At 39.5% G+C, this 13232-nt stretch overlaps 1 protein-coding gene across 1 annotated transcript in view; it reads right to left on the reverse strand.

The window, feature by feature from the left end:
* Lyst (lysosomal trafficking regulator) overlaps positions 1-13232 on the reverse strand; it is a 171278-nt gene that overhangs the window by 138035 nt on the left and 20011 nt on the right. The window contains exons 2-3 of the mRNA XM_051194746.1: positions 11632-11717; positions 9848-10046 (exon numbers count right to left, since the gene is read on the reverse strand). Coding sequence (XP_051050703.1) covers positions 9848-10039 — 192 coding nt within the window. The 5' untranslated portion in view covers positions 10040-10046; positions 11632-11717. The remainder of the gene's footprint in view (positions 1-9847; positions 10047-11631; positions 11718-13232) is intronic.

Below are 13232 nucleotides of genomic sequence, written 5' to 3' on the forward strand. Positions count from 1 at the left end.
GCCATAATGTATGTGTGCATGTTAGAAGACAACTTTGTGGAGTTGTTTCTCTCCTTCCACCTCAGAACATGAGTTCTGGTGGTGGGGGTGTGTGTCAAACACAGCACACTAGGCTTCTGTAGCAATCACCTATACCCACTTAGCCATCTCGCTTTTTAAAGTAACATATACCACCCCCTCTTTTTTTCTTAAATCCTTTCTGGTCTTCGGAGAAACTTCACATATAATTCTGTTTGAGACCCATAAATATTTTTCTCTTATTTGTAGGCACTCTGGAAAAGTAGGGCTTAGTTATTTCAAATGAATCCCTAGTTCTATCTCCCCAGTAAGGTTGTTCCCTCATGCCAGATCCACACACGCCATATCAGGCAACACAGGCCATGCATAGAGCCATTCTCTGACCTTCTAATGACCTGACATATAAAAATAAGTCTTCCCTTACTTACTTCTTACAGTTTTGTCTTTATTTCTAAAGAGAAAAAGGCTAGATCATGCCTTTAAAATTTTCCCTTACAACAATAATTAATGAAATAATTCTCACCGAGGTGTCACTTTCTCCATTCAGTTCAAGAAACATGTTACAAGTACTTGGCAAATACCAGGCTTAGCTCTTTCCATGCTAGGCACTCAGAAGCAGTAGTTACAGGAGGAAATGAAGGACAAGTGAGTTAGGAAAGGCTGAGATCCTAGTCCAGACACATATCTAGGAGGCTCAAAGGTGGGTATCAGTAGAAGAGACCTTGTCATGGAATATTTGATATCAAGGAACATGGACTGCAGCTATAAAGTAATACAAAGTTATTGAAGCTACTCAATGTTATTACAAATGATTGTTTAGCATACAAATCAAATTTAACTTTCCAAGTGTAAAAACATAATATGGTAACAGAATATTAACACATTATTAGTCTTCATTTCTTCTCTAAGAATTTTATTCTAATGCATGTATACTATACATAAATTTAAAAGTGTATTAGGATTATCTAATCTTTTTTCCAGCCTAACTATATAGCTACAGAGCTAAAGGAAACATATACTAAGTCTGTAATTTTTTTTTTTTTTGGTTTGCTAAAAAGATTTCCTATTGATTATCTTTATTTCTGTATATATCATTTTGAAAAACAGTATTTTTACTTCCCATTTATCTTTCATTATGTTTTGTTTGCTTGTTTGTTTTAGACAGGGCTTTACTATGCAGTCAAGTCTGGTTTCAAACTCACTATGTGGCAGAGATGACCTTGAACTCACAGTGATCCTCCTATATTTGTATTCCATATGCTAGAATTGACCTCAAAACTGTCATTACATTTTAAAAGTCCACTTAACTATTGCATTTGTTTCTTTAAAACAAACAAACAGGTATTGCCAGGCATGGTGACACATGCCTTTAATTCCAGCACTTGGGAGGCAGAGGTAGGAGGATATCTGAATTCATGGCTAGACTACCCTATACACCAAGTTCCAGGACAATTAGGACTAAATATATAGAGACCATATCTCAATTTAAACACACACACACACACACACACACACACACAACAACAACAACAACAACAACAACACAGAAAAGACTGTCTCTGATTTCTTCCTCAGCCTGTTTATCATTTGTATATGGGAAGACTATTAATTTTTTTTTTAGTTAATCTTGTATCCTGCCACATTACTGAAGATGATTGTCAGTTGTAGGAGTTCCCTGGTAGAATTTTGGTGGGTCACTAATGTATAATATCATATCAGCAGCAAATAGTGAAAGTTTGACTTCTTCCTTTACAATTTTTAACCCCTTGATCTCCATTTGTTGTCTTATTTCTGCAGCTAGAACATCAAGTACTATTTATCAAATAGATATGGAGAGAGTAGACAGCCCGTCTTCTTCCTGATTTTAGTGGAATTGCTTTGAGTTTCTCTCCATTTAGTTTGATGTTGGCTGTCAGCTTGCTGTATTTTGCCTTTATTATGTTTAAGTATGTTTCTTGTATACCTGATCTCTCCAAGACCTTTATCATGAAGGGGTATTGTATTTTGTCGAAGGCTTTCAGCATCTAATGAGATGATCATGTGTTTTTTTCATATGCTGAACCATCCCTGCATCTCTAGAATGAAGCCTACTTGATCATGGTGGATGATTTATTTGATGTGTTCTTGGGTTCATTTTGACAGTATTTTATTGAGTATTTTTGTATCAATGTTCATGAGGGAGATTGGTCTGTAATTTCCTTTCTTTGTTGTATCTTTGTGTGGTTTGGGTATCAGGGTAATTGTCATCTCAGAAAAAGAGTTAGACAATGCTTCTTCTGTTTCTATTGTGTGAAACAATTTGAGGAGTATTGGTACTGGCTCAAAAGAACAATACTAAACTTCATATGGGAAAATAAAATACCCAGGATAGCCAAAAATATCCTATACAATAAAAGAATTTCTGGAGGCATCAATATCCCTGAATTCAAGCTCTACTATAGAGCTATAGTATTAAAAACAGCTTGATACAGGTATAAAAACAGATCGATGGAATCAAATTAAAGACCCTGACATTAATCCACATACCTATGAACACCTGATTTTTGACAAAGAAGACAATTGTACAATGGAAAAAAAGAAAACATCTTCAACAAATGGTACTGGCATAACTGAAAATCAACATGTAGAATAATGCAAATATATCCATTATATCACCATGCACGAAACTGAGTCCAAGTGGATCAAAGACCTCAACATAAATCCAGTTACACTGAACCTGACAGAAGAGAAAGTGGGAAGTGTCCTTGAGTGCATTGGCATAGGAGACCACTTCCTAAATATAACACCCGTAACACAGACACTGAGAGCAACAATTAATAAATGGGACCTACTGAAACTGACAAGCTTCTGTAAGGCAAAGGACACCATAAATAAGACAAAATGGAAGTCTACAGAATGGAAAAAGATCTTCACCAACCCCATATCTGACAGAGGGCTGACCTCCAAAATACATAAAGAACTCAAGAAATTAGACATCAAAATATCAAATAATCCAATTAAAATATGGGGTATAGGGTCTAAACAGAGAATTCTCAACAGAAGAATCTCAAATGGGCAAAAGGCAGTAATTGTTCAACTTCCTTAGTCATCAGGGAAATTCAACTCAATACAACTCTGAGATACCATTGTACACCTGTCAAAATAGCTAACACCAAAAACACTGATATTGGAGAGGATGTGGAGTAAGAGGAACACTCCTCCACTGCTAGTAGGAGTGTAAGCTAGTACAGCTGTTTTGGAAGTAAGTATGGCAGTTTCTCAGAAAACTGGGATTCATGCTACCTCAAGACCCAGTAATATCACTCTTGGGCATATAACCAAAGGATGCTCAACCATACCACAAAGGCACTTGCTCAAGTATATTCATAGCAGCATTATTCATAATAACCAGAACCTGTAAAAAACCTAGATGCCCCTCAACTGAAGAACAGATAATGTGATACATTTACACAACGGAGTATTACTCAGCTGTTAAAAAAGAATGAAATCACGAAATTTGCAGACAAATGGAACTAGAAAAAGCCATCCTGAGTGAGGTAACATAGACCCAGAAAGACACAGTATATACTCATTCATAAGTGGATATTAGATATAAAGCAAAGGACAATCAGCCTATAATCAACAGGCCCAGAGAAGCTAGCTAACAAGAAAGACCCTAAAAAGGACTTGCATGGCTTGCCCTAGGAAGGGCAAATAGATAAGATCTCCTGGGTAAACTAGGGGTGAAGGGAAGGGAGGGAATAGGGGGATGAGAACATGAGGAACAGGATGGTTGTGCTGGGGTAAGGATGAAGAGGGAGAGCAATGAAAGAGACATCTTGTTAGAGGGAACCACTATAGGATTAGGGAGAAACCTAGTGCTCAGGAAAATCCTAGGAATTCACAAGGATGATCCTAGCTAAGACTCCTAGCAACAGTAGAGAGGGTACCTGAACCAGCCTTCTCCTATAATCAGATTTGTGACTCCCCTAAATGTTATCATAGAACCTTCATCTAGTAACCAATAGAAGCATATACAGAGATCCACAGACAAGCACTGAGGTGAGCTCCTGGAGTTCAATCGAAGAGAGAGAGGAGGGATTATATGATAGAGGACTGGGTCAAGATCATGATAGGAAAACCTACAGAGACAGCTGACCCGAGCTAGTGGGAGTTCATGGACTCTGGACTGACAGCTGAGAACCTACATGGGACTGAACTAGGCCCTCTGAATGTGGGTGACAGGTGTATGGCTTGGTCTGTTTGGAGGACCTTGACAATGACCAGCATTTATCCCAGGTGCATTGGCTGGTTTTGGGAAGCCCATTCCCTATGGTGGGATACCTTGCTCAACCTTGATGCAAGGGGCAGGGTTTGATCCTGCCTCAACTTGATATGCCAGGTTTTGTTGACTCCCCATGGGAGGCCTTATCCTCTCTGAGGAGTGGATGACAGGAAGGTAGAAGGGGATTTGGGAGTAGGGGAAGGGAGGGAAAACTGTGGTTGGTATGTAAAATGAATAAAATAAAGAAATACAGAAAAAAAAAAGAATGGCAATGCCTACCTCACACTCTTCCCAAATAGTAATTTAAATTAGATCACAAATCTAAGGCTGAAAACAAGACTAAAAGATTAGGAAGGCTGAGAAAATTTGTCAATTGGTAGAGTGAGATACTGACTTTGATTCCCAACACTACAATAAAATTAAATAAATACATGAATTAAAATAGCTTTAAAAGTAGAATACCTTACAACTTTGGGGTTTCAAAATATGACATTTTACAACAGAAAATGCCACTCACTGTAAAAGAGAACACTCTATTTTTCTGAAGATACTGTTAAGGCTGGTGGTATAGTTCTGTGGTTGAGTGTTTGCCTAACATTCAAGAGGTCCTGAGTTTGATCCCTAGCACTTAAGTGGATGGCACTTGCTTGAAGAAACCATCCTGAATGAGGTAACCCAGTCACAAAAAGAGGAACATGGTATGTACTCGCTCATATATGGATTTTAGACCTAGAGAAAAGGATCACCAGCCTATAATTCATACCACCAGAGGAACTAGAATACAAGAAGTATTCTAAGAGATTCATATAAAGTCCCTCACAGAAGGGGGAAGGGACAAGCCCCCCCCCAGAGCACATGTGAAGTGGGAGGGAGAGAAAAAAGTAGGAGAAAGAGAAGGGGAGGAGAGGAAACCAAATGTGACTTAGAAGATTGAGTCAGGGTAGGAATAGAAGACAGAAGAGAGTGTGTGAGAAACAGAGAGAGAGAGAGAGAGAACATAAAAGAGGGGGTCATTATCAGTTTGAAGAGAAAACTGAACCTAAAGAAAGGTCTAGAGACCTACAAGACTGCCACCAACTAACAATTTGAACAACCATGGAAAGGCTGCCATAAATGCCCTTCCCAGATAGTGAGATCAACAACTAACTTATTCATTATCATGGAGCCCTCATCTAGTACCTGTTGGAAACAGAAACAAACACCCATAACTAAACACTGAGTCAAACTAGAATCCAGATGCAGAGGGAGAAGACAAGACCAGGTTGCAGAAACACATACAGACAGCTGACCTGAACAAGGAGGAGCTAACAGGCCCCCAGACTGATAGCTGGGAATCCAGCATGGAACTGACCAGACCCCCCTGAATATGGGTCTCAGCAGAAGGACTGAGCAGTCTAAGGGACCTCAGACAGTGGAACCAGGATGTATTCCTGGTGCACAAAAGGACCTTGTGGACACACCCCCCTTGGAGGGATACTGCCTTAACCTAGAGACAGGAGAGAAGTCCTAGTCCCTACTTCAAATGACTTGACAGATGTACATGACCCCAACTGGATGGCATTCCCCTACATATGGAATTGGGGTGGGGGGATGGGAGGTGAGTGTGGTCATGGTGCATGTGAGGAGGCAGGGAGGGTAAGAGGAAGGGAGAGAAGGAGGGAGGGAGAGAGGGAGAGGGAGCTGAGATCAACATGTAAAATCAAAAATCAAAATAAAAAACAAGAAAAAAACACTTTAAAAATGAAAAGGCAGTCAGGTGCAGGAGCACATACCTAGTACTGGGTAGGCCAAGGAAGGAGGATGGAGAATTAGAGGCAGGCATGGACTATGTACTGAAACCCTATCTTAAAAAAAGAAAAGGAAGAAAACACTCTACAAGACTAGAAATTTTGCTGAACCTTATAACCAGAGTTAATAGTATACCTTGAGTTCACCTAAGACTTAAGACTGGGCAAGGACATAGTGGTGCATATCTTTAATCCCAGCACTTGGAAGGAAGAGACAGGCAAATCTTGGTGAGTTCAAGGCTAGCCTGCTCTATATCAAAAGTTCCTGGACACTCAGCGACATAGGGAGACCCTGTATTGAAAGTAACAAAAAAAAGACTTAGAACTGATATCCTACTGTATACTCAGCCTATTTGTTTACCTGCCTTTAAGAGAATAACTTAACAATCAACTTTATTTGCCTTGGATTTCCAATGTAATGGACTTTTACCTAAGCTAATGTGTAACTGTAATCTCAAACTCTTCACTCTTCCATGCATGCTCTAATAATCATTTGCTGAAATCAGCAAAAATAGAGTTTTAAGCAATTTTAAAAAATAAATAGCCACCCAGTTTCTTAGAAAATTGGAATCGATATACCTCAAGACATAGCTGTATTACTCTTATGCATATACCCAAAGTATGTTCCATCATACCACATGGACACTTGTTCAACTGTGTTCATAGTAGCTTTATTTTGTAATAGTCAGAAACTGGAAACAACCTAGATGTCCCTCAGCCAAAGAATAGATAAAGAAAATATGGTATATTTACACAATGGAGTATTATTCAGCTGTTAAAAACACTGACATCATGAAATTTGCAGACAAATGGATAGAAATTGAAAAAATAATCATCCCAAGTGAGGTAACCCAGACTCAGAAAGACAAACATGTCATACAATCACTCATAAGTGGATATTAGCTGTGAAGAAAAGGATAACCATGCTACAGTCCACAGACCTAGCAAGACTAGGTAACAAGGAGGGTTCAGGTGGGAGGGTGGGGATGGGAACAGGAGCAATCAGGTGGGGGCATGGAGGGAGAGTACTGGAAAATCAGGGTATTTCAGGGTGAGGTAGAAACCTAGTGCAATGGAATCTCCCAAGAATCTACAAGGGTGACACTAGCTAAGACTCTTAGCACTAGGGGATATATAGCCTGAAGTGGTCACCTCCTGTGAGCAGGCCAAGCTTTACAGTGGAGAGAGTGGGACACTAACCCAGACACATAACTTTTGACCTATATTTTGTCCTGCTTACAAGATGTGCTGGGATAAAGGTGGCACAGAAATTGTGGGAGTGGCCAACCAATTACTAGTACAACCTGAGACCCATGCCACAAGAGGGAGCCCATCCCTCATACTGCCTGAAGCACCAGGACCCAGCCCAGAGACTGACACAACTGACAAAAGAAGAAGGGAGGGAGGGAGGGAGGGAGAGAGGGAGGGAGGGAGGGAGGGAGGGAGGGAGGGAGGGAGGGAGGGAAGGAGGGAGGGAGGGAGGGAGGGAGGATTCCTAATTATATTCTACTATACTTGTAGAAAGGAGCCTAGCATTATTGTCATCAAAGAGGCTTCATCCAGCCACTGATGGAAACAGATACAGAGACCAAACATGAAGCAGAACTTGAGAAATCCTGTAGAAGAGGGGCAAAAAGGATTATAGGATCCAGAGGAGTCAAGGACACTACAAGAAAACTGACAGAAATGCCCTTCCTGGAGAGTGAGATCAACAACTAACTTCTCCATGGAGCCCTCAACTAATGCCTGTTGGAAACAGGAGCAAACACCCATACATAAACACTGAGTCGAAGTAGAACCCAGATGCAGATGGAGAGGACAAGACCAGGCAGCAGAAACACATACAGACAGCTTACCTGAACAAGGAGGAGCTAATAGGCCACCAGACTGAGAGCTGGGAAGCCAGCATGGGACTGACTCAGGCCCCCCTGAATATGGGTCTCAGCCAGAAGGACTGAGCAGTCTAAGGGACCTCAGACAGTGGAGTCAGGATGTAACCCTGGTACACAAAAGGACTTTGCAAACACATCCCCCATGGAGGGATAACTGCCTTAATCTAGAGACAGGAGAGAAGCCCTAGTCCTTACTTCACAGGACCTGTCAGATCTACATGACCCCAACTGGATGGCATTCCCCTACATATGGAATTGGGGTGGGGGATGGGAGGGGAGGGTGTTTAGAGTGCATGTGAGAGGGCAGAGAGGATAAAAGGGAGGGAAGGAGGGAGGGAAGGAGGGAGGGAGAGCGGGAGGGAGAGGGAACTGGGATTGACATGTAAAATAATAAATTAAATTTAAAAAATGCTTTGACTCCAAGTTTTAAGTTGAAGGACAAGTTACTGGGGAAAAGGATTTCTATTTTTGTTTCCACAGAAAATGAAAAGATGTGGATTCCTTCCAGACTAATGAGGTTTGATCAAGCCAGACTGCCTGAAACAGAGTATGAGGTGATCCTACATTCAAAACAGCTGGACAAAGCAGCCTTACAGACTACAGCCAGGATTTCTGCATCTTCTTAGAATCCCCCATGACAGTGCCCCTTACCAGCAGGAAGTAGTTTGGAAAGAACGGTGCCCAAATTCCCAAATATTGTCTATAAATGTTTGTTTTCATTTAAATAGACTTGGTTATATAAAATAAATAAAAAAGAAAGAAAGAAAGAAAACTGACAGAATCAACTAAGCTGGGCTCATAGGGGCTTACAGAGAATGAAATGACAACTGGAGAGCCTACATGGGACTGATCTAGGCCCTCTGCATGTATGTTATACTTGTATAGCTTGGTCATCTTTTGGGACACCTAATAATGGGAGCAGGGGCTGTCTCTGGCTCTTGTGCCAGCTTTTGGGACCCTTTCCCACATATTTGGCTGTCCTGTCCAGCCTTAATACAAGAAGAGGTGTCTAGTCTCACTGCAACTTGATATGCCATGTTTGGTTGATATCAATGGGAGGTCTGCCCTTTTCTGAATTCAAATGGAGTAGTGGATGGAGGGGTCAGAGGAGAGGAGGGAGGGGAAACTGTGGTTAGGATACAAATGTAGTAATAATAATAATAATAAATAATAATTTTAAAAATGAAAAGACACCATAAATACTGAATAAAACATTTATATATTGCCTGATACACAATGATGTTTGTGGTAATGTTTGTTACTGGGTCAGTTGGGGTCAACTGGATTCTATACCTAATCCCTTGTAAAACTCTGTTAAAGATCTCCCATTTCTTCTCCATATGATACCTCCTGTGCCATTCAATAAAGAGAACAAAACCCTTTGTTAGGGACAGAAACACACAGTTGTATACAGATGCAGGGACAGATTTATAGGACAGACTTTAAGGCAGTCACAGATTCGGCTAAAAAAAAAAAAAGGATGGAATACAGAGGGAACATCAAGCAGAAAATTCAAATCTGGCCTTGATTTTGGTTAAATGGCACCCAGGGGAAGTGCTAATATTTCTTTCCTTAATGTAATAACAATGTATTATTGGTGACTTGGAGATTATTACTGCAACTGCAGTAAAACAACTGCAAAATGCATATATATGAAATGTCTTAAGAAAAAAAAAAGACCACTTTTAAAATTCTAAGATGTTTCAGACAGTTTGTCAAGTATCCAAACAAATAATATTTCCACAAATGGGGCTAACGTTTTTGTTGGAATAATGAGAAAGATAGGACTTTAACTCGAAGAGATTCTCAGAACATATGGAATCTACAAGTTATTAATTGGAGACCAGGAATAACATACACACTAATGAACAATTGTTTACCATTACCTGATCAATGATAGAATTTAGCTTGGTAAGTAACAGAAATCCTCGCCCATGGACAAGGTACTGTCCAAGGGTTGCCATGTGTGTCTCCTCTTCTTCTTCTTCCCTGGCTTCCGCCCTCTGAACCACTGCATTGCAAAGCTGGTTGACATCAATCAGAAATTCACGTGCCAATGAGTTACTGTTGGTACTCATGACAGAACTATAAAATGAACAGAATACAAAAGATTTTTTAAATGAATATAAATTTATCTTTAAATATAATGATTGTAGAGTGACTTACAATTGCTATATATCAGTCCCTAGCTCTTTACTATTCTCAGGCATAGTTCTGACTTCATTAGGTAATTCTTATATGGCAGTGCTAGTCTGAGGTTTGAAATGCCTGGACACAGACAGGCAAGCACAAGTGACACCACTTTAGAGAAGACACAAGTCAACAGTGACAATTAAGGGAGAGTCTTTCTCTTTTACATAGACTAAGCAATTACTTAGGAAACTGTTCTTGCTTTACAAACTTAAAACAGATAAATGGATCTTTCAAAAATATAAACTAGAGGCTGCAGAAATGCTTCAGTGGTTAAGAACCCTTGTTGCTCCTGTAGAGAACCTGCAGTTCCCAACACCCATATGACAACTCACAACTGTCTTATGGTTAGAAGTAATTTGGAGGGCTGAAGAGAGGGATCAGCATGAGAGTACTTGCTGTTCTTGCAAAGGACCTAAATCTGGTTCCCAGAACCCACATGGCAGCTAACAACCTCCTGTAATTGCAGTACCAGAGAATATGACACCCTCTTCTGGCCTTTACAGGCATCAGACAAGCCCATGGTGCACATATAATACAAGCAAAACACTCATACATTTTAGAAAAAAAAATTTTCACATGAGCTCTTACCTCTTTTTTTATGAACTAACAGAATTTCACTTATTGCATAAAACACAATGTTTTAAAAACACACATATCTACATACATTGTGGAAATGTCAAAACAAGTTAATTAACAAAATTATTATTTTATATAGTTATGCCACAATGAGATCACCAAGGTCCACTGTTTTACTTTTCTCTACCCACCCCTATCCCCAACAGGGTTTCTCTGTAGCCCTGGCAATCCTGGAACTCAGTGATCCACTTCCTGAGTGCTGGGATTAAAGGTGTCCACCACCACCACTTGACCTGTTTTACTATTATTTACAAATTGCCAAAGTTCTGAATTCTCCTATACAGTATTCTTACAACAGTTACATCCTAAATGTATTATCACAAACAGAACACAACATGAGTAGGTTACTAGAGGGAATTTCTACTTTGTTCTTTACTTCCTAGAATAAATATTAAATATACTTAAATATTTTCTAGCCATTCTGAATATCAGATAAACAGATTTTCCTTAAATTTGTTCTAATACACTCAGAAAAGTATATAGAAAAAAATACACATACGCTACACACAAATGCTTAAAAGAAGGTATAGAACATGAAATTATAGCCAACACCCTGAATCAGTAGTGTTAGAATTCATGATGTTCAGGTGAATTTGTGAATGTGCACGTGTGTGTAAAGAAACCAAGGTTTACATCACAGAAAAGCTACAGCTATACTGGATGGTACTTATTACCATTCATGTTTTTACAGCTTACACATGCTTATAGCTATAAAAATATTAACTATATATATATATATATATATATATCTTCCCTACAGAGAATCTAACTGCTTACTATAAGTATATAGCTCCAAAATTTTACCTTGAACCAAATCTTCTGTTAATATTATGTTACCTACCAGTCTTTCAATACTTCTGTAACATTCAGCGTGTGTATAATTTTGGTTCATGAACTAGATGAAATTGTCTTAGCAAAAGGCTTCACCTATTAGAAAAAGATACAAATACATTAGTAGCAATAATAAACCACAAATAATATTAATAAAGTTCTGACAAAATATCAGTAGCCAGTTTTTGTATGATACATATAACAGGCAACAAGTTATTTGTGATCTCAAGAGCACGCTTAAAAGAAAAAGTTCTAGCTAGCTGAAACCCTCTTAGAACCACCTCACAGGTAGCCATTCCCACCCACCCACTCACTGACCCTAGTATCCTGCCACCTGAGAACAAGGCAGAGTCCCACACCTTATATAGGTAGTGCTACCCAGTGGGCAACTCCAGCCCCCACCACCCAAGCTGAGAATGGGGAAGAGTATATCACACAGGTAGTACAAATCCCTAAAGCCTTATAGTTATAGAACAGATTAGGGGACCTCCCAACCCTGAACAGAGAAGCGTCTTTTTTTTTTTTCCAGTAGATAACAATTTAACACATTAACTGCTCAATATGCAGAGAATAAGAGACTGTGGAATGCTCAGATCTAAATGGGATGTCTATACCTATCTATACCATACCCCCTTCCTCCCAAGGCTCAGGGATGGAGGAAGGGGAGATAGAAAAATTGTAAGAACAAGAAGCAGTAGATGACTATAGCCAGTGCTATCCTAGATACAACAGAAAAATTGCACAGAGAAACTGACAGTGGCTCAAGACATGCACAAGATCAAGCCAAACAAAACCCCATAATGAAGGGAGGAAGTGGTCAAGAAGTTCCACCTCTGAGGAGCTATTGGCAACTAATGACTGCTATAAGAATGTGTAACTTTTCTTCAGGGTTGTCGTACTGGAGAGATTCCGTATGCTCCAGTGGATGGCCCTACATCTATGCATACTGGCAACACTAAGTGGACTCTGTGGGCTTAAAAAAAAGAGAGAGAGAGAGAGAGAGAGAAAGAGAGAGAAACAGGTCATATGAAATTGGGAAGGAATGGCGGGGATAAGGGGGAAACTGAAGGGGAAGAAGTGAAATGTGGACTTGATCAAAACAATACATGCAAGCACAAAATAATTTTATTTAAAAAAAGTAAAGTTAAAATAAAATAAATGCCTAACTCTAAGAACTGAGTCTTGAGGAAGGAAATCCTGGAATATAGAGCTGTAAACTTAGTCACAATTCTATATTCTTCCTTTTCCATCTCCTACCTCCACAAAAACACAAATTAATGACAAAGAAGAATGAGACAAGTATCTGCTAAACAGAATCTAGGAAATGGTGGTATACCACCCACATGCAACTCAATGTCCCTACAAACAGCCAATTTATCACTCTCCTGTCAGGGTGAATGGTATTTGAGGATATATGAGAACTCAAAACCCTAAAACCAAATACTGATGAATTCCCACCAAATTGCTTATTCTTGAATTCCCTGTTAGGTTTGAATTCTTCAAATGAAATTAAATTCTTCTGGGTTTAATATAATAAGGACTATTTCCTGAATGCTAATGAAAATTTTCTGCTTCTGAGAGCAATAAGATGCTTCTGTTGAGCTTTCTGTT

The sequence above is a fragment of the Phodopus roborovskii genome, unplaced genomic scaffold, assembly GCF_943737965.1.
Source record: "Phodopus roborovskii unplaced genomic scaffold, PHOROB, whole genome shotgun sequence".
Lineage (NCBI taxonomy): Eukaryota > Metazoa > Chordata > Mammalia > Rodentia > Cricetidae > Phodopus > Phodopus roborovskii.